This window comes from Phyllostomus discolor, chromosome 6 (assembly GCF_004126475.2).
Source record: "Phyllostomus discolor isolate MPI-MPIP mPhyDis1 chromosome 6, mPhyDis1.pri.v3, whole genome shotgun sequence".
In the NCBI taxonomy this organism is placed as follows: domain Eukaryota; kingdom Metazoa; phylum Chordata; class Mammalia; order Chiroptera; family Phyllostomidae; genus Phyllostomus; species Phyllostomus discolor.
Window position 1 is genome coordinate 67483128 of NC_040908.2, and position 21904 is coordinate 67505031.

Consider the following 21904-nt stretch of genomic DNA (forward strand, 5'->3'; position numbering starts at 1 on the left):
CTCTTGTAACCACTGACACTCAGTTCCTCAGTTAAAACAATGCTTTGCCATCTTATAAATCAATGGCAAGACTGGAATAAGTTTTGAAAGATAAGCAATGCACAACTGGTGGGCAAGTAATGATACAAGTAGCTGCACTGGCTCCCAATAGAGATCACCAGTACAGAATAAGCTAACAGAAGTTTAACCACCTGCTTTAAAACAAACAAACAAACAAACAACAACAACAAAACCTCACCCAAGGATGTTGAATGATTTCAGAGAGAGAGGGGAAGGGGGTCAGGGAAAGAGACACAAACATCCATGTGAGAGAGTAGCATGGATCATTGCCTCTGGAATGCACCCTGAGGATCAAGCCCAAAACCTAGTTACATGCCCTGACTGGGGATCCAACCTGCAACATTCTGGTGTGTGGGGACAATGCTCCAGCCCACTGACCTATCCAGCCAGGGCTATTATCTGTTTTCTTATACATTTATGGCAAATGAGGACCTCTTCTCCTCCTGCAACATATAATTTCCTAAAGTATCCATGTAGGAACAAGCTAAGAGAATTCTCAGATTAAACATCTTTTTTTTTCCTTATCTAAAGTATGCAGACTGAGGTTTATTAACTCAAATATATACAAATGAGAAATAAACTCCTTTGTTGAATCAGTCTACTAGTTATTACACTAGGACCACTCCCTCTCTGAGAAGCTTTGGAGTACCTGCTATATTCACAGCTCCTTCTGGACAGACTCCTTCAGCAGAGCACCAATGTCTTCTATCCCAGGGGAGGGGCCATGCAACCCAGACTGACCAGGATGATGTCTGACACTAGGGCAACACCTAAAGGTTAGGCAACTATCTCAGACAGCCAGAATTCCCAAGAAATAAGAGAGTATGACAGTGAGGACAGGAGCATTATCTGTACCAGTTAAAAGCAAAGAGTAGTAGAATTACTACACTGGCTCACCATTCGTGTAGACTAGAGAACCACAGCAACAAACACTCGATGCTGAAGATACCCCAGAACTTGACTGAATCATGAAAGACCCTCTAGTTCTTGAATGACAACCCCACCTCCATAATATCTGTGTGATGATAGGTGAAATAATTGTCTTCCTTCACTCTACATCCTTTGGGGGTGGGGAGGGTGTATTAATCCCATTAATTAAGCTGATCTACCATATTCCTCTTAACCTGAAATATATAACTAGCAGACTCAGGGGAATCAAAAACAAAGCAAAAACAAAATGGAGGGGGACCAGAATGAAGAACTGAAGGCTAATTGTGAAAAACTAGATAATCCAGGTCCTTTTTCTCTGCACACATCAGTTAAGAATATCATATTGTGTAAATGGAAACAGTAAGACATCTCAAGAGAATGCAAGTTCCCATAAGATCCCACTATTTAAACTGAGACTAGGAAGATTATAGGAAGAACGAAAATATTAGCCTTGTATTTTTATGAAACTGTAGATATTAAATTGTATCCCTCATCGTTATCAAGAGTTTCCCCAAATGACCCAAGTCAGGAGAACTTGATGAACACCCTACTCAAAACCTCTTTCTCAGAATTATACAAGTTGCAACAAAATTCTAGAACTTAGCCCTGGCTGGTGTAGCTCAGTGGATTGAGCGCAGGCTGGAACCAAAGTGTCCCAGGTTCAATTCCCAGCCAGGGTACATTCCTGGGTTGCAGGCCAGAACCCCCAGCAACCGCACATTGATGTTTCTCTCTCTCTCTCTCTCCCTCTCTCTCTCTTCCCCCCCTCCCTCCCTTCCCTCTCTAAAAATAAATAAAATCTTTAAAAAAAAATTCTAGAACTTAGTCTTTAAACAAAGTTCAGTCACTAATATGACAAAACATGTGCTATCCAAATAAAATGCTCAGATTAAATAAAATCTAATTTTTTCTAATGTATTTACTTTTAGAGAGACAAAAAGGAAGAAGGTACGTAAAAAGGGAGAGAAACATCGATAGGTTGCCTCTCATGTGCCTAGACCAGGAACCAAACGCACAGCCTAGGCATGTGCCCCAACTGGATATCGAATTAGAACAAAATTTAATTGTAAATGAACACTGTGTGGCTAAAGAGCTAAAACAAGGATTAATTAAATATAAGAATTGAAACAGTCAAGCAATTTATGTTCTTTCCAAGAAATGAAAACCAGCTTGGTGCCTTATCTTGGTAATTAACAGCTGCTCATTTCTCACCCAATTCTACTTGGCCAGAAACATGCTCTACTTAGGATAGATAACCTGTGAGGTAAGGGGAGGTGGGACAAATGCAAAATCTTAAATGGAGATCTTCATACAAGAGAGTAAAACCAGGTAATATGTCATTGTACACAAACAAGAATATTAATCCTAAAATAGGACTTCTCCTCCCAAGAGCTTCTTCCCAGTCTGCTTTTGGTCCTTTTACAAATATTCAAAATGCCCTTGAAGAAAGTACAGGAACACCTTGAGAACAGTTTGGGTTCAGTTCCAGACCACCTCAATAAAGCAAGTCACACAAATTTTTTGGTTTCCAAGTGCCTATAAAAGTATGTTTATACAGTGGTCTGTTAATCCTGTCTAAAGCATTATATCTAAAAAACAAAATGAATATACTTTAATTAAAAATTACATTTACATTATTGCTAAAAAGTACTATCTACTGGGGCTCTTAGCAAGTTGTAATCATTTTGCAGAGGATCTTGCTTCAATTAAAAAAAAACACAAAAACGCAGTATCTGCGAGCACAACAATATAGGGTATGCTTGTACTATTTAAATATACAAAAGATCAAACAAACCAAGCAATGGAACTTCCCCTGCCCACACCAAAATATCCTATATGTACTGCAAAGTAAAAAGGCCCAGAAGTTCTGGTCAAACAGGACCCTCTGCAAAACCCTAGGATTTGTTACTTAATAAAATTTGAACGGCACTCAACCAAGAGTCCATGAAGCATTAAAAAAAAAAAAAAAGGAGAAAAATATGATATGAGAAAACTTTTCAATTACATTGCCACCACTTCCTCTTCAAGATGACCCCCCCCCCAAAAAGACCACAAATTAGTCTGAGCAGGGATTAAAAAAAAATAGCATTCCTTCTACAATACGCTTCCAAACCAATCTTTTAACAACAGGCTCCAGTGTTTACAATTTAAACTTCACATCAACCATGAAAATCTTTACAAATCAATAAGGAATACACTTTCCTCTATGAATACACAAACAATAAATCTCTCCCCTCTGATAGCTTCTCCCCCCCCCCCCCCAATGTGAGAGTCTGGAAAGTAAAAACTGTTAGTAAAAAAACATAATGCATGTACTTTTTAACCTAAGGAACAGACTTCTGTAATCCTGAATCAAACACACCAATTGTTTAAAAAAATTTTTTTAAATAAGAGAATCAGTGATATTAGGAAACTGGATACTTCATAATATTTAAGAAGTCACTGTTAATATTCCTTAGGCTTGAAGGTGGCATTGTGGTTGTGTTTTATGTTCTGTTTCTACTTTTTTTTGGGGGGGGGGGATACACCTTAAGGATTTACACATTAAAGGATTCTGAGAGTTGCTTTAAAATATCCAACAGGTGGATGAAACAGGATTAGTCATAACAATGCCTGAAGCTGGTTAATTAGTACATGAAGCTTCTTATACGCATCTATTTTTTTTTTGGTACACATTTAAAGGAAAAAAGTATCCTACGCATCAAAACATCCTGTCAAAACTGGAGAAATTTTTATTCCCACTAAATCATCCAAAATTCTGCTATTTTTTTTTACTTATCTGGTTCGACTAACAATTAAGTTTTACTGTTTAACTAATAAGTGGACCTGCAACTGAAATACAATACGAAACTCATCTTGGTATCTTTGAATCCCACTCGTCGGCTAGATTGAGTGCCAGGTGAGGAACGATCTAGGCTTCCAACTTGTAATTAGTGACCTTATTTTAACTTCAGGACCACACATCCATTTTGAATCAGAATGATGAACTATCAAGGGTGTTTTGTTTCAACTTACTTGACCCTCCCCCTAGTATTTGAACTAAGCTTGGTGAGTGGTATTAAAAAGATGAAAAGTAGCAGATGCACCTCCCAGTTAGTATAAACTCTTTGCAATAAGAGTAGAAGACTCAATCCAATGTGACACAGAAAAGTTATCAAAATCCTGGGGTATATAACTCTACACACCTTTCTAGTCCCTCTTCGCAAAAGCGTTTTAAGTGATGAGAAACGAGTGGTCCCGGATTGGTTGTTTCATCTTCTCCTCCTTTCTTAGGGGAGGTGCTAGAGAGCAAAGAAATCACCCAAAGACTGGCCGGAAGAAGGAAAGCGAAAGCTAATAGTCTGAACAATCAGCCCTTAAATAATTCAAAACTGCACCCAAATTAAATAAAAGGGAGTTAAGTGTTACACATCTCCAACGTACACGAGAGGCTCGAGAGTGGAAAAACCTGGCCGTAGGTACAGCTGATTCGAACTCCCATCCTCTTTCCAAGTATTCACAGGTACAAAGGCGTAATGAGCACTCTTCCTGACCCTCGCCTAAACTTGCGCCACAAAACCCCACTCGCCCGGATCACGCCAGGCGCTCCAAAACCACTGCCACACTTTCTCAGGCCGGAGACGGTCTGTTCCTGGCCGGGCGAGCAGTAGCGGTGGGACTGAGCCTTAGCTGGGACAACCCCGCCCGTAGCGAGGCCCTCCGCGCCTGCCTCGCACTGGGGTCTCGGACCCGCGGCACCCACTCAGGGCCCAGGTCCGGTGCTCTGCAAGGCCGGCCTCAAGCCCCCCACCCTGGGTCCACCCCGCGCTGGCGGGACCCGCGCGACCCCCTCAGCCGCGGCCGGCCGCCGCTGACCAGACCTAGCCACTGGCTTACCTGTCTTCACTCTTGTTTTTCTGCTTCTTCCCCATCGCGTGGTGGCAGCGCTCGTGGTTCCAACTCCTCTAGTCGGTCTCTCACAGATTCACTCTTCACGTCCGACTTTGCTCTCCGTTCGGCTCCGTTCTCCTCCACGCTGCCGCCTCTCGCACCGGCTCTCCACAGACCCGCGTACTGGGACAGGGCACATACGGTGTGAGCTCTCTGGGCGCAAGCGCATCGTCCCGCCGCCTCAGCGTGGGGACGCAAGGCGCAGCTCATCGAGAGCTTCCCTTCGGGTAGAGCGTCTCCACTTCACCAGCCCGCCAAAGGGGAGTGCGAGCGCCCCCTTCCCGCAAACGCCTACCGCGCACCGACCCCTCAGCGGTTTCCACATTCTAGAACCCAAAGGCTGACATGAGACTGAAGACTCCCTACGTCGGCCTCTCTGGCGACGGAACGCAGTTGTGGATGATTCCAGCTCGGTCAGAAGTAGACCTTTGGCTGGGCTTCCCTTCTACCTTTGTATTCTTATGTGCCCGAAGTTAAGTAATGGAGCACGATGATCCAAAGATAAGGGCTCTGGTTGTTCCCAAGGGAGATAAATCCAGGAAAAAATTGGGTGTCTCAGTAACTTCAATGAATTAGGACGTACAGTCACTAAAGAGGCGGGGGGGGGGGGGGGAGAGAAAACAAGGACACACCCATCCCATCAAGTCCCTGAAATAGGTCATAATGTTCCCCCCAAAAGTTCTAAAAATTTGTTAGGAAAGTCACGAGGGAACCTACGAGGGTGGTGAAAATGTGCCATACCCGGATCTGTACGGTTATATTATGGGTGTTAACTAAATAAAAACTAATCATTCTGTATGTTATGAGTAAACTTTTTAAAAAAGATTTTATTTATTTTTAGTCAGAGGGGAAAGGAGGGAGAGAAACATCAATGTGTGGCTGCCTCTCCCGCACCCCTGACTAGGGACCTGGCCCGCAACCCAGGCATGTGCCCTGGTCGGAACCAGTGATCCTTTGGTTCACAGGCCAGGGCTCAATCCACTGAGCCACACCAGCCAGGGAGAGTCAACTTTTTTTTAAAAGGTTCAATAGGATGGAAACGAAGTTTGAGAGTCACTCCTGAGCCAGAATGTAGCTACCTGACTTCTGACATTATAATATGTGCACCGAAGTTCAGAACCTAAGAAAGTTGGAAAACGCCAGCTGAGCACTAAGAAACTACAACTCCCAGCATACTTTGCTCCCGCGCCCTCTAGGCGGCTTAAACACCGGACCGGAAACCTCGGTTCCGGGCCTCTGTCGCGGAGGCGCTCGCGTATAGGCTCTCCCGGCACAGTGTCCTTCTGCATCACTTCCTCGGGCGTCGCAGGATGTAAAGCGTCAGGGCCTTAGCCAATCTGGAGGCGAAAGTGACGACCGGTTCGTAGCCACTGGCAGCTGCTGCGAAGGTGAAGCTACAGTGGATTGTTCTAGAGCCGCTCGTCCGCCACTTCTCAAGTGTCACCGAGAGCTCAGGTGAAGGCTGGTATGAAAAACACGGCCACCAAGTTCCCGTGTTAACGTCCTGCCAGGGCGGTGGAGGGGCGCGGCCCAGATGCCGGCAACAGTGCTGCCGAGGAGGCTTAGGAGCGTGGGCCCTGGGAGGCGATGAAGTTTGGACCACCTGAGCTCTGCCCGCATCTGTCCCGGGGGCTTGAGTGGCTGGATACTTGGATGGGGGGGTATCTTGGGAAGGTATTGTTCCCAATTAAGGAGAAGGCCTCTTGGTTTTTTGGACGGGTGCACGTAGGGGATAAAGGAAATGGTTTGGTAATTTAAGGACCAGTCCTTTCCCACAGTTCCTCTTGAACTGAAAAATGGAAAAATCGTAGGTACCCGGCCCTGGCTGGCATGGCTCAGTTGATTGGAGCGCGATCCTGTACACCACAAAGTTGGGGTTTCCATTCCCAGTCTGGGCAGATACCTTAGTTTAGGGTTCAGTCCCTGGCGGGCGTGTATGAGGGGCAACTAATCGGTGGTTCTCCCTCACATCTATGTTTCTCTTTCTCCCTAAAATCAATAAACATACTTTTAATTTTTTTTAAAAAAAGAGAAAAGTTAGCCCTAGCCAGGGTAGCTCCATTGGTTGGAGCGTCGCCTATGGACCAAAAGGTCTTGGGTTCGATTCCCTGTCAGGACAAATGCCCAGGTTACAGGTTTGATCCCCCCCCCCATTGGGGCAGAAGTGAGAAGGCAACCTATTCATCTCTCTCTCTCTCTCCCCCCCCCGTCCCGCTCTCACTCCCCCCTCCCCCTCCCCCCTACCCAAAAGCCACGGGGGGGAGGGGGGGGAATGCCCTTGGGTAAGAATTAAAAAAAAGAGAGAAAGTTAACAGGATCGCTAAAGCATCATTTTTTTTCCCTTTTTGAATGTGGTGAACACCACCACCTGCCCCCAAAGCAGCTCTTGATCTCTTTCTGCGCCAAGTTATCCCAGCATTAAATTCTAAGCTCATCCAGGCCCTGGCTTGAGTAGCTAAGTAGATTGAGCGCGGGCTGCGAACCAAAGTGTCGCAGGTTCAATTCCCAGTCAGGGTACATGCCTGGGTTGCAGGCCATGACCCCCAGCAACCGCACATTGATGTTTCTCTCTCTTCTCCCTTCCCTCTCTAAATAAATACAATCTTTAAAAAAAATTCTAAGCTCATCCTATAAAACTCCAGGTATAAGTATCTCTGTGCCCCTGGTAAGAGCAGGTTCTGACTTGCAAGTCAGAGTATAATATCCAGTTTTCTGCTTCATCCAGCCTCTAGTGAAGGTTACAATCTTAATGACATTGTTCTTGGGAGAAGGGAATGTGAAATTCTTTTACTACATTTGAAATACAGCCCCTTTAAAATTGTATACCATTTATGAGGACCTTACAGTTTGTTCATTCAAAGTTAACAAATATTTTTTGAGTATCTGCTATGCCCTAGGCATTGCTAGCTCTAGAAATAATAAAGGTGAAGTATACATTTCAACTGCTTTTCCTTTGAAGAAAAAGAAATCAGAAGTGAAGTTTGTAGGAAGGCTATATCTCTTCAGTTGAACAGGTATAGGGGGTCTGTGTGGGCCTGGTTATGTGTCAGAAGCTGGTGGATGACTTCACAGTTTATTCAGATTTTTAAAAGTGCTTTGTTAGTATTTGCAAATGTATCATTAGTTGAGATGCCAACAGTCTCCTGTTTTGATAGGTAAATAATGGTCTTTCTGTAGTAATAAACCCAGGAGTACACTAAATATTGCATCTGATTTGTATAAACTCCTATCTCACATAGAGGAGTAATGGGAAAAATCAATATTCTTAATATTTAGAGTGTTATATTATGTTACATCAACATTAAGAACACTGAGTGTCAGTAAATCAATACCAATAACAATCCTGTGGCCTCACAGATTTTGTTAAGTGATAGGAGAACAGGAGTGGAAACTGAAGCTTAGGGAACACCAGACACAACTCTTTACATAAACTATAATAGGCTCTTTTAGGAGTTAAAGAAATGAAAGTCATTTAGGCAGAGACCATGAAAAACGTGTTTTGCTCAACAGTTAAATGTTACCATTGATCAGTTATTTCTGCTTTGCTTCCCTTTTTCTGTGATGAGAACACTGACTGTAGGAGTACCACAAAGTGTAACTCCCAACTACTCATTTCTCTCTGGTCTGTTAATGGTCTTGAAGATTTGTCTTTGCTTTGGTATAGTGAAACATAAATCAGAAGCACCTAGACTTTGCTCTGAATAGTTTCTGAGTGCTGTCACTAGAGCCTACTGAAAATTAAATTTTAAATCACTTAAATAAAAATTCTTAAGCCTACATGAAGTGCTTGGTTGTGAGCAGAACACTTTTTTTATGTTCCAAAGAACATGATTTGTGGACTACAAATTTTGTACTTGCTTAAATTTTTTAAAATAAGAGAAAAACTTTACTTACTGTTCATACTTTAAAAAAAAGATTTCATTCATTTATTTTGAGAGACAGTGGAAGGGATGGGGAAAGAGGGAGAGAAACATCAGTGGAAGAGAAAAACATTGATCAATTGCCTCTTGTACACACCCTGACTGGAGGCTGAACCTGCAACCCAGGCATGTGCCCCATCCAGGAATCCAACTGGCTGGTGACATTTCACTTTTCAGACCCACTCCCAACCAACTGAGCCACATGGGTCGGTATTTTGATGTTGTTGCTGCTGTTTTTTAACTTTGTAAACCTTGTACCCAGCAGCAAGGCTGAACTGTGAAGAATGGAAGCTAATGCATCTGTCGACATGTTTTCAAAAGTCCTGGAAAATCAGTTGCTTCAGGCTACCAAACTAGTGGAAGAACATTTGGGCATGCATCTGTCGATGTTTTCAAAAGTCCTGGAAAATCAGTTGCTTCAGGCTACCAAACTAGTGGAAGACATTGGATGCTGAAATTCAGAAACTGGATCAGATCGATGAGGATGAATTGGAACACCTCAAAGAAAAGAGACTTGAGGCACTAAGGAAAGCTCAACAGCAGAAACAAGTAACCTCTCTGCCCTGCTTTCTGAAATTGCTTTAACAGTATGCGCCTAACAACTTATATATACACATTTGTCAATAGTTACATTGCAGTCCTCCTTTTTAAAGTTTTTGACCTCAAAGTACCTGCCATTATTAAAAATTTGGCTGGAAAAAAATTAATTTTGAAGACAGATTCAAATTAGCCTGGTTAATGTTTTAATCCACAGTCAAGTAAAAGAAATATATGCCCAGGATCATTTTCTGAGCTCAGATTTTTGCTGTTGGAGGGAACTAAGAAAAGCACTGGCAGCAACAGGAGTTGGTGGTTTCCCTGTCGGTTAGTAGTGAAGCCTGTCATAAGTTAGCTGAGCTCAAAGCAAATAAGATAAGATTTAAGCACACTACTAATTACTAATGAACAGCTAAAAAAATTGTTATAACTATGATATTTTGTAGAAGTCTGAATTTACCTGATTTGCGTGAGGAACATATATCAATATCTTCAGTGAAGTTGTCAGCAGTTAAAGACAATAGTCTTGAGTATTATAATTAAAAATTAATTGAAGCAGGCAGCTTTTAGGAGTCTTTTTATTAATATACAAATCAATTTAAAATGAATTTGTCATGGAGTAACTCAGAGGATCTTATTTTGGAGCTTTCATTGCATTTTAATAGATGTTTTTTGTTACAATGTTTTCTGAGGAAGTAGGCAAAAACCTTAAAGGGTTTTAAAGCTATTCTCTTTTAAAGAAATGTATAGATTGTATGGTAGTTTTGACTTGCTGATCCACGAAACTATTGGGGAAACCAATGCATATAATGACATAAGCACTCAATAGGCCTATGTTAATCAACATTCCTCAGTCAACCAAGCACTCCCCTACTGTTACAGCAGCTAGAGATGTGGGACTTAGGGAGGGAGCAGAAGAACAAGGTGAGAAGTAGGAGGAGCCCACAAGAGGCTTGGGTGATAACCCCTAAGGGAGAACCAGGTACTGCCCATTTGCCACACATCAGGTAGGCTAAGCCTACACTGTCATTTGTTCCTATCTTGCTTGATCCCATTCAGCACACACCCACAAAGCACATGCTCTGTGAAAGGAGATGTACTTAAGAGCACAGGGTGTATTGAGTGTCTTCAGAGAGTTGTTGGGCATTGGTGGAGGTTTGGAGTCGGCTTGCCTTCCTTTTAAGAAATGGACAGATTCAGGTCTTCAGCCTGTTGGTTAAACACATAGGAATTAGTAATGGAGAGAAATAGTAGCTGTTTAAAAAACAAAAATATATTTTTAAGGGCACATGTCATTGGCAAGTGAAGAAAGGAATCAAGAAGTGTCACATTATTAAGGAAATATTATTTGAGAGTTTAAACTGTTTATAGGACCTTTACCAAAGAAATGTCACATAGGGAGAAGCTATCTGGGCCTTCGGTGAATGTCAGCTCAGTGTGAGCCAATGTGAAATGGATACCAAAACTACTGTGTCTGGGCTGTGTTAGCTTGAGTGCAGAGGAGGAAAGGGGATAGGATTCCTGCCCCTTTCTTGTCGGACCTTCTGCATTCAGACCTCTGCCACGTTTTAAAAGAACATGGAGGAATTAGACTATTCAGAAGACAACCAGAAAAGTAAGAAGTCTAAATATCATTTCATATGAGAAATAGTCAAAAGGAAATGGAAATTTTAGCATGGAGAAGTGAAAAAAAATAAGCAAGATACGATATTTGAAGGGAAAGAAAGATTAGAACTTTTATTTCTGATCTTAGGTTCAAACTCTGATCCACAGACCAAAGTTAGAAATACTGTACTTAAGTGTGAGAAGATCTCTCTAAAAATTAGAGAGTAGCCCTGGTGGATTGAGCACCGGCCTGAAAACCAAGAGGTCGCCAGTTCTATTCCTGTTCAGGGAGCATGCCTGGGTTGTAGGCCAGGTCCCCAGTAGGGGGGGTGTGAGAGGCAACCACACATTAATGTTTCTCTCCCTCCCTTCCCCTCTCTCCAAAAATAGATAAATAAAATCTTTTTAAAAATAAATAAAAATTAGAGTACCCATACAAATGCCTTTTAAGCTCATGTGTCAAACACTGTTTTACTTACCTTTGTATTATCTTTTTTTACAACTACACAATGAGATAAATGTTTCATGATGTCTACAGATGAGGAAATTGGGACTCAGAAAAGTTATCAGAATTCATAGCCTAATAAGTAGTGGAAAATTGTTCAAGTCCATGCCTTCTACCTGCAAGCCCAGTGACCCTTCTTATTAAAACTAGCAGCCTGAAAACGGAAACACGTTTCCAGTTGTGATGAAAAGCTTCTCGCCACAGGAAAGGTTCAAGAGGCTGAAAGGTCTGTCAGGTGTGGTTGATAAATTGGTTTGGGAAGTTGGATTATGTGACTTGTGAGACCTTTATTGTTTCTGGGCACTGTGAGCAGACAACTTTTTCTCATTGGTGGCCAGTATAGAAGAGGTTCCTGCCTCTCCGTGGTTATCATGAAAATAAGCAGGCCTCCTGAGCTGTAGAGCTACAGTAATCCCCCCCTCCCCCTTCATCCCCGACCCTGTCCCCAAAGATTGGCTTTATCTCATGAGCATTATTTATAAAAGCTTTTTAGTAATTTGAATCAAAAGGCTGTTGATTTTAGTAGTGTGAGTGCAGAGAAATTTAATGGGCTTTACATTCTAAGTACCTTGAGTCTATACATTTTTATTTTCAGAGTTCCAAGAAAACATGTATTCTAAGTTACCGAAAAGATAACTGTCTAAATTAATGAGCCATGCTGTGGCAATAGCTACTGCCCACAGACTGTTTTTGCATTGACACTAGAAAATAAGAAATCAAATCTTTCTCTATAAGTAAAATCCACTTACACAATACAGAGTTGGGCAAAAGTATGTTTCCAGTTGTTCATATGGAAAATAACACAATAATTAATACAAGAATAAACTTGCGTCATGTACCCACAACTGGAAACCTCCTTTTGCCCCACCCTGTATTATGTTGATTTGGACACAAACTGGTACTGAAAGAGAGTTCAAATGTGTAATATTTCCCTTTTCTTCACATCAGGAATGGCTTGCGAAAGGACATGGGGAATACAGAGAAATCCCTAGTGAAAGAGACTTTTTTCAAGAAGTCAAGGAGAGTAAAAAAGTGGTTTGCCATTTCTACAGAGACTCCACATTCAGGTAACTTTGTTTCCTTCAGCGACTATTTTTTAAACATGGAAAGGTCTTTGAATAGAAATATACTGACAGAAATTACGAAAAATAAAAGGAACTACTTCCTAAGTTCCTCCTTTGTACTAGAACTATACATTAAAGTTAAGCAATGGTTATTTTAAAGATTAACTTAAAAAACAATGACATACAAAAGGATAAATGAACATTATTAAAAAATAGTATTTCTATAGAAATGGCTGTTTTCTGAATTATATTTATATTAAAAAATCTTAGAAATGTACACTTAAATTTTTTATCAATGCAACAAGAATATTTTTTTTTACCCACTATTATGATATAGCCATAGGGAGACAATGACTTGACTAAGCCTTTCACCAGAAGCGTAGCTGGAACTGCCAGGCTTGGCTGGAAGGAGAAGAAATGATATCTCTTAAACCAACTCAAGTCTGCAAACCTCCATGGAGGCAGACCCTTATAAAATGAAAATACATCTAGAAAGTTATATTTAAACCAGTGGATTCAAGTCTTTTTTTAAGCCCCCAAATTTGATTAGTTGTCAACATTTAAAAATTGAGAAATATTTCTGGTTTTTAATTTAGATTTCAGAATGTTTATAAAAATCCACAAACTTGTTACAACCGACCTAGATTCGGTATGAAAGCAATTTGCTGATGCTGAGTGGGGCTGCTTCCTTAGGCCATCACTGCAGTCCAGTGTTGTGTCCAGTGTTGTGTTTTTATCATTCACCATCATATTAGCCTTGCCTTCTTCTCTCATGTCCATAGAATGTCTGGCCCCTGTCTTAGGTTTAGCACTGAACAAGTTGATTGTTAGTTAACACCTTTCATGGGTTGACTGCCCAAGACTTACTGGCTAAAAAAATTAAAATGAAAAAATTATTGAGATGGTGAAATCTCTCCCAACGGAAAGTGGGAAAAGGAGGTAAAGAATATCAAGAAAACCCTCTACCATTGTGGCACATTGTCATCTTCCATTGGCACACATATGCCTTAAGTTGCCAATTTCTGACATAGATGATGAGGTGATTTATTGATACCATATCAGTCTGTAAGATTGATTTGCTTGTTTGCTTGTTTATTGTTAGATATTTTCACCCACTAGCTTGTTAGTTTTATGAAGGCAGAAAGTTTGCCTGCACTGTGGATTCCTAGCCCTAGATCAGCAATGGCTGACACATAGTAGGTGCTCAGTAAATATATTTGTTGGAGATATAAACAGTGCAGCACCAGGAGTACTAACCGTCAAACAAAAATGAAAAATAAAAGTTTAAATCATTAGTTTATATATATTAATACAGTTACATGTAATATATAAAAAATCAAAGTTCCTAGCACATAGGAACTGTGTGCTGCATACTTTCATGTGTAAAATCCTGGAAAATTCACAGTGAACCTTTGAGCTAAGTAGGTTTTAAGCTACATGTGTAGAGACCAAGACTTGCAGATATTAAATGGCTCACCTAATGTCACGCAGTTACCAAATAATAAGAGGTTTTAAGCCTAAAGCTATTTTAACTGCACCATGACTGTTGCTTCTGTGTTTTTAAAAAATGGGTTAATTACACAGCCTTATTTAAGATAGGTTCCAGCTCTTTCAGGGACAGTGTCTTCAGGCATTCAGAGTGATCCAGCATTGGACATATCATTGGAGGCTCTTTTACAGTGCAGCCTCTATACTCTGGTTTCTCTTTAGATCGTATAAATCTTTCACCTTTTAGAATATAGACTTTAACAAAACTAGGCTGTCTCAAACACCTGGTAATAGATTGTTTACCTTTATACCAAGAAAGTTGGGAAAACACCAAAATTTGTATGTGGCATGTGCTCAGGCCGACTTTGCAAAGTCTGTGCTGTGAGACCGTAAAATTCAAATGAGGTTGTCTAAAATGAAAAGGCACATCAGTGTCATCAGGGCCTGTGGTGGATCCGTATGTGCTAAATGTGTCTGTGACAGGATCAAGCGTGCTTTCCTTATTGAGAAGCAGAAAATTATTGTGAAAGTATTGAAGGCACAAGCAAAGGGTCAGAAAGCTAAATTTAAAAATGAAGCTTTTTTGAGTAATAAAAACAAAGACAAAAAATAAATAAAATAAAAAAACTTCCATATTACTCCAATAAAACCATGGAAGTTGATTTGTATATCAATGTTCAAGAACATATTTCTCATATAAAAGTTCATTTACCATTTCTTTTGAGCTTCATTTAAACACTTTAATAATTTGTTCTTTCCTACCATTTTTGCTGAATTCTCATTGCTGCACTTTAGGGTGATATATAAACAGATGTATTCAGAGGGACAGTGATGAGGCATTAAATTTTTAAGAATCGCACTGGACTCAAAACTAATTCAGGAAAAACTACAATCAAGGAGCACCCCAAAAGCCTAGGCATCCAAAGTGGTGATTTCAACATTACTGGGCGTGAGCATCACCTGTGTGTTTTCCAGCTATACTTACAGCAATTTTTTGATTCATATTTATATTTTAAAAGTTGGACGTAATGGATACCAACAGTTAAGAACTACTGCTCAAAAAAATTATTGCAATAGTCTGTTTCAGAAACACTAGAGGATTGACCAATTTAAGTATGTTTTACTTTAAAGAAATTGTCACTTCCATTTTCCTCTTCAGTAGAAGATAGCTTAATGAAAGTTAGTTCTAGACTTCTGGCCAAGATGGAGGCGTAGGTAGACACACTGTGCCTTCTCGCACAGCTAAAATAAGGACAACAACAGTTTAGAAACAAAATGACAACCAGAACTGACAGAAAATTCAACTGTATGGAAGTCGGACAACCAAGGAGTTAAAATTATTCATCCAGACCTGTAGGAGGGGCAGAGTTGGGCAACTGGGCAGAATCCGGCAGAAAGGGGTCACAGCACATAAAGCAGTGGCACCGGGCGAGGGGTGGCAACAGGGAAACCCAGCGAGGTGGCGATTGTGAAGTGAGGCATGGCAAGCAATGAGGCTGGCTGAATGGGCGGTCCCACATTCAAGCACAGGTAAACTAGTGAAATTGGGGAGCAAGACAGACCCCACAACCCAGGGTCCCAGCGCCAAGAAATAGAGCCTCAAAACACCAATTGAAAAGCCCTGTGGGGATTGAGGTACAGGGAGAAACTCCCAGCCGCACAGGAGAATTTGTTGGAGAGACCCACGGGGTCCTAGAACATGCACAAGCCCACCCACACAGGAATTAGCACCAGAGAGGCTCATTTTGCTTGGGGGAAGCAGCAGAAGGGACTGAAATCTGACAGCAGAGCAAGTGCCACTGTTCCCTCTCAGACCCCACCCCCACATACGGTGCCACAACCCAGCAACTGGGTTGACCTGCCCTAGTGAACACCTAAGGCTCTGCCCCTCATGTGTAACAGGCGTGACAAGACAAAAAAAAAAAAAAAAAAAAAAAAGCCCAAGCAGAAGAACAGATCAAAGCTCCACAGCAAATACAACTAGCAACCAAGAGATAGCCAACCTATCAGATGCACAGTTCAAAGCACTGGTGATCAGGATGCTCACAGAATTGGTCGAATTTGGTCACAAATTAGATGAAAAAATGAAGGCTATGCTAAGTGAAATGAAGGAAAATGCAAGGGAACTAACAGTAATGGGAAGAAAACTGGGACTCAAATCAATGGAGTGGACCAGAAGGTAGAAAGAAACAATGAAACAGAAAAGAATGAAGAAACAAAAATTTAAAAAAATGAGGAGGGGCTTAGGAACCTCCAAGGCATCTTTAAACGTTCCAACATCCAAATTACAGGGGTACCAGAAGGGGAAGAGGAAGAGCAGCAAGTGCAAAAGTTATTTGAACAAATAATAAAGGAGAACTTCCCCAATCTGGCAAAGGAAAGAGACTTCCAGGAAGTCCAGGAAGCTCACAGAGTCCCAAAGAAGTTGGACCCAAGGAGGAACACACCAAAGCACATCATACTTACATGAGCCAAGATTAAAATGAAGAAGAGAATCCTAGAAGTAGCAAGAGAAGTAGCAAGAGATAAGGAGATAGTAACCTACAAAGGAGTTCCATCAGACTGTCAGCTGATTTCTCAAAAGAGACCTTGCAGGCAAAAGGGGGCTGGACAGAAGTATTCCAAGTTATGAAAGGCAAGGACCTCCATCCAAGATTGCTCTATCCAGCAAAGCTTTCATTTAGAATGGAAGAACAGATAAAGGGCTTCTCAGATAAGGTCAAGTTAAAGGAGGTCATCATCATCAAGCCCTTATTGTATGAAATGTTAAAGGGACTTATCTAAGAAAAAGGAGGTAAAAAATATGTATAATAAAATTACAGCAAACTCACAATTATTAACAACCACACCTAAAACAAAACCAAAAGAAACTAAGCAAACAACTAGAACAGGAACAGAACCACAGAAATGGAGGGCACATGGAGGGTTATCACCAGGGGAATGGAAGGAGGAGAGAAGTGGAAAGGGTACAAAGAATAAGTAGCATAGATAGTAGGTAGAAAATAAAGAGGGGGAGGGCAAGAATAGTATGGGAAATGTAGAAGCTAAAGAACTTACGACACATGGACATGAACTTAAGGGGGGGAATGTGGGTCGGAGAGGGTGTGCAGAGTGGAGGGGAATGAAATGGGGGGTTGGGACAACTGTAATAGCATAATCAATGAAATATATTTAAAATAAAAAAGAAAGAAATTTCTGGTATTGTAAATTGATAATAACCATATTATAGCTCTTACCCTCAATATGCTTCTGGCTGACAGAGTTGCACAGCTAGAAGAGTTCCCTCTCAGTGACAACAGTCTTTCCTAATGACTTCCAAATATGGCACCATATGACACTGCTAATTTTGAGAAGTCTCTTCTGAGTTGTATCAGTTCACATTTGTCCCTCTTCAAGCTCCCTATATGAGATAACAGGAAACATATAAAAGAGCAATGACTATTTTGTTTCTTACTGTGAACATGACAACAACGTGAAACACTTAACAATTTCAGGCATATATGAATATTTTGTTTTTATAAATATCAATAGAGCAAATCTGATTATCTAGATATAGATTATTTTTCTACCTCTCACAGGACAGCTATCTATAGGGAAATGAGGGTCATCTAACAGAAGCACCAGTTGGCTACCAAATTATGAAACTCAAACATGATAAACTATAAAATACATGTACCTTAGCTCTTCCCCAAAGCGGCCGCAGGTGACCTCCTGAAGTGGTTGCTATTCATTTTACCCAGAAAACCCCATAAGGTCATGCATATCAATAGGGTTCAAATCTTGGTGTTCACTTTAAGAATGCTCATGAAACTCCAAGGCCATCAAGGGTATGCTTATTCAAAATGCCACAAAGTATCTTAAAGATGTCACTTTATAGAAGCAATGTGTGTCATTTGTCATTACAACAGAGGAGTTGGTAGGTGTGCCTAAGCCAAACAATGGGACTGGACACAGTCGGTGGCCGAAAGAGTGCTGAATTTGTTTTTACTGCATATTTTGCTTAAAAATGCAGAGAGTAATGCTGAACTTAAGGGATTAGATGTAGATTTCTGGCCATTGAGCATATCGAGGTGAACAAAGCTCCCAAGATGCTAGGTGAACTTATAGCAGAGCTAATGGGTGGGTCAACCCATACAGGAGCTCTGCCTGCCACATTGAGATGACCCCATACTGAAAAAGAGCAGATTGTTCCTAAACCAGAAGAGAAGGTTGCACAGAAGGAAAAGATATCTCAGAAGAAACTGAAGAAACAAAATGTATGGCCCAGCAGTAAATTCAGCATAAAATCAATTAATGTACCCTAATGATGCTTATTTTTAAAAACAAGGTATCTTGTTTCGACTTTTGATTTTCTGTATTTGTTATTTACAGGTGTAAAATATTAGACAGACATTTGGTAATACTGTCCAAGAAACATCTGGAGACCAAATTTTTGAAGCTGAATGTGGAAAAAGCACCTTTCCTTTGTGAGAGACTGAGGATCAAAGTCATTCCCACACTAGCACTGGTAAAAGATGGAAAAACACAAGATTACGTCGTTGGATTTACTGACCTAGGAAATACAGATGACTTCACCACAGAAACATTAGAATGGAGGCTTGGCTGTTCTGATATTCTCAATTACAGGTAACTTTTAACAAAACAATAGACTTATTTTAATTCACATTTTCAGTGATGTTTTCAGAGATTTTTTTTTTGGTTAACATTTATTTTATGGAATTAAGATCTTTGGCTGAGATGTAGAAAAACTTTGACAAGGGAAAAGCATAGTATTTCTTAATTGTGCATTATGAGCATAATCTCACAGCAAAAATCCGAGTTATGGATAACAGTGAGTCTTTGAGTACACCTAGCTATAAAAGTTTCAAGCTAACAGATCCTTGGAATCTAATTCTGCATAATCTGGAAGCCCGAAATGACACCCCAGAATTGACTCTCCTCTGGTTTAAACCAGTTTACTCAAATTGATAATGACTGATTTTCAAACATTAGATTTTTAATGTATATTCCTATCTCACTTGTAGAATATGATACAATATATAGAATCTCATTTATATGCTTAGTTTAAATTATTAGGGGAAAGAGTCTTAAGTTTAAAAACCATCTAAATTCCAAATTCCATTTTCATTCATTTCTTTGTCTATTTCTCCAGACAAATAATTTATCTAATTCCACAAATTAGAGCATATCATCTTGTCCTTTTTGTCTGTTCTTTATTTGCAAGAATAATTGGTAAACTGTGAAGTTGTCATTCCATAGTCATAGTGCATTTCATAAATAGAAGGTTCTCTTACCTTTTCACTTTTCTACCCCTTTCCTCTGAATCTCTCTTATACATGTCTAAAAATTCCTACATCGTGGAAGTTGATTTGGATACTAACATTAAATAAAAATACTAATTTTTAAATAATTATTTTGAAATGATTTCAAACTTTAAACAGTTGGAAATAATACAAAGAATGCTGATATGCCCTTCACCCATATTTCTAATTTTAAAACATTTTATATTTGTTTTATCTTAACTTTTTCTCTTAACCATTTGAGTGGAAAATATAGATGTATTGTATTTTTACTCCTAAATATTTTTGTGTGTATTTCCTAAAAACAAGGACATTTTCTTATATAACCACAATACAATTATTAAAACAGGAAATTTTTATAATTTACAGATCTTATTCAGATTCTATTAATGTCCTTGTAATGTCCCTTGTCAAAAAAAAATGCATTGCATGTAGTTAGTGTGTCTTTAGTTTCCATTAACCTGTAACAGCTTGTTACCCTTCCATTGTTTTTTCAGCACTTTGACATTTTTGAAGAGTACATACTGGTTATCTCAGAGCATCCCCCAACTTGGGTTTGTCTAATGTTCCAAGTTTAGATTCATATTATACATTTTTTTACAGGTATAATATGGAAGCGATGTGTTCTTCCTTCTTAGTTAGTGCACCATGTCAAGAGGCATGTGATGGTGTGTCTCATTTCTGGTAGGAGTAACTGAGGTCTGGCTAATCAGTTGTCTGCCAGGCCAAATGGTGACTTAAGGAACAACTTTTTCATATCTCACATTAATTTTATTTGCTTATTTATTTATTTATATAGAATGGGCTGTGGATTATTTTATTCAGCGGGTTATATTCTGTTGCCATTATTATTTACGTTGAGTTTCAAATTGTCCCAGGTTTGGCCAGCAAGAGCCCCTTTCACACTGTCTCTATAGCCTTTGGTCATGTCGCCGGAATTGTCTGAGCACTTCCTTTCTGGTACAATGAGATGTTTTATGGGTGCTCATGTTTTACTCTCCCTAGGACCATCTATTTCTCCAAAGAGCCATGGTTCTTTCCAGTGGCAGATGATACTTTAAAACCAAGATCTAGGTGCTAGGTATATTCCCAGATATTTTTGAAAGAAGAAATTGTCATATTTCACTTATTTCTCAGACATCATTGAAAAGAGTTTCATACCAGTTCCAGTTCATGAATTCCATGAGTTTTGATGATGTCCGTGGAAATCTAAATATTAAAAGGTGTTGAACAGGACCAAACCACTCACAATTGGCTATGAAAAAATATAGCATGTTTTCCTGTCATTTTCACAGTGAAAAAATCTAATACAGGTTCAGCATAACCAAAACAGATGAGGGTAAAAAACCTTAGATTTCCTTTTAGTTTTTCAGTCAGAAATTCTGTTGGCATCCTATGAAATGTAATCAATAATTAATGATAAAAGAGAAAATGAAATATTGATCTAAAACATTCAGTAGTGCAAAGTAAGATTTAACACTATTAACTAGCAATATAAAAATGTATTGGATACCTCTTCCTTGACACCAACATTTTAGAGAAAATTTTCCTCTATTCTATATGTTACATTGTGGGGAAAAAGATAAATTTTCCTGAAGTTTAGTACACCAACTGTACTAAATCATAAAGAATAAATGCTTTTTAAATTTGCTTTGTTTTTAGTGGAAATTTAATGGAGCCACCATTTCAGAACCAAAAGAAATTTGGAACAAACTTCACAAAGCTGGAGAAGAAAACTATCCGAGGAAAGAAATATGATTCGGACTCTGATGATGATTAGAAAGCAGTTATAATTCTTTGTAAATTGTCTTTATTTCTGCTTAGTTTAGAATTAGATGTGTTTTATAAATTCTGTTGATTTTGATACATTGATCATCTAATGGTCATATTCTAGTTTTATACAGTTGCATCACATTGAAAGACATCTTTAATATTTTTTTGTGGAGCTCATATTTAAGTTGTGGAAAACTGATGAGTTCTTAAATTACCTCGGTATGACCTGGATTCTCTTATTTTCATGATTGATTTTATCACTGGATTGGAAATAGAAATTCAATGAACTATTTCAGGACTACTTCTCATGCATTATTTACTTTGTACCACAAGTGAAGTAACATTTACTGGTGTAACACACCGCACTTCTAAATGATAAACACTCTTGACTTCAGGAATATATTTACACAACTATTAAAGAATTGCTTATTTATTCGGTGTGCTGTGTGTGGATGTTGAATCAGCTGGTGACAGAAGAAACTGTTTTCAAGTTGAGAGTATATTGCTTATTTAAAGGGTCTTGATTGCTTGTATATTAAGGCATGCATTCTGAAAAAATCAGGAAGCACTTTTGGAATGGCAGCATGAGAAGATCCACAGACTCATTGAAACAACCATAACTTGTAAATATTAATTTTTAAAAAATTTAAGTTTCTGAAATTGTTGTAAAGCATAAAGCAAACAAAAACATTTACTCAAGAAAATACTAAATCTTGGCAAGAATAGTCAGTCTCTGTGGCATTGGAGCCTTGACCCCAACATGCCTCCTACTAGCTCCCAATCTCAGCCTAC

At 39.6% G+C, this 21904-nt stretch overlaps 2 protein-coding genes and 1 long non-coding RNA gene across 7 annotated transcripts in view; 1 reads left to right on the forward strand and 2 right to left on the reverse strand.

Moving 5' to 3' along the window:
- EIF5B (eukaryotic translation initiation factor 5B) overlaps positions 1–5477 on the reverse strand; it is a 73187-nt gene extending 67710 nt beyond the window's left edge. For both annotated transcript variants that reach the window (XM_036028295.1, XM_036028294.1), the window contains exon 1: positions 4867–5477. In XM_036028295.1, coding sequence (XP_035884188.1) covers positions 4867–4901 — 35 coding nt within the window. In that variant the 5' untranslated portion in view covers positions 4902–5477. The remainder of the gene's footprint in view (positions 1–4866) is intronic.
- A 716-nt stretch (positions 5478–6193) lies between these two features.
- On the forward strand, positions 6194–21545 carry TXNDC9 (thioredoxin domain containing 9). 4 transcript variants are annotated; one of them, XM_028516657.2, is made up of 6 exons: positions 6194–6375; positions 9103–9208; positions 9285–9389; positions 12436–12554; positions 18411–18665; positions 21002–21545. In XM_028516657.2, the coding sequence occupies exons 2-6, from the start codon at positions 9125–9127 to the stop codon at positions 21117–21119; spliced, it is 681 nt and encodes a 226-aa protein (XP_028372458.1). In that variant the 5' UTR covers positions 6194–6375; positions 9103–9124; the 3' UTR covers positions 21120–21545. The 4 variants fall into 4 exon arrangements, with proteins under 4 accessions (XP_028372458.1, XP_028372457.1, XP_035884189.1 ...); XM_028516656.2 differs by having other exon boundaries at positions 9106–9208; XM_036028296.1 differs by having other exon boundaries at positions 6194–6357.
- LOC118501159 lies at positions 10463–17435 on the reverse strand. Its single transcript, XR_004903766.1, has 3 exons — positions 17276–17435; positions 12872–12953; positions 10463–10586 (listed from the first exon to the last, which is right to left on the reverse strand). It is a non-coding gene; the product is annotated as an uncharacterized LOC118501159 (long non-coding RNA).
- Positions 21546–21904: the final 359 nt, after the last annotated feature.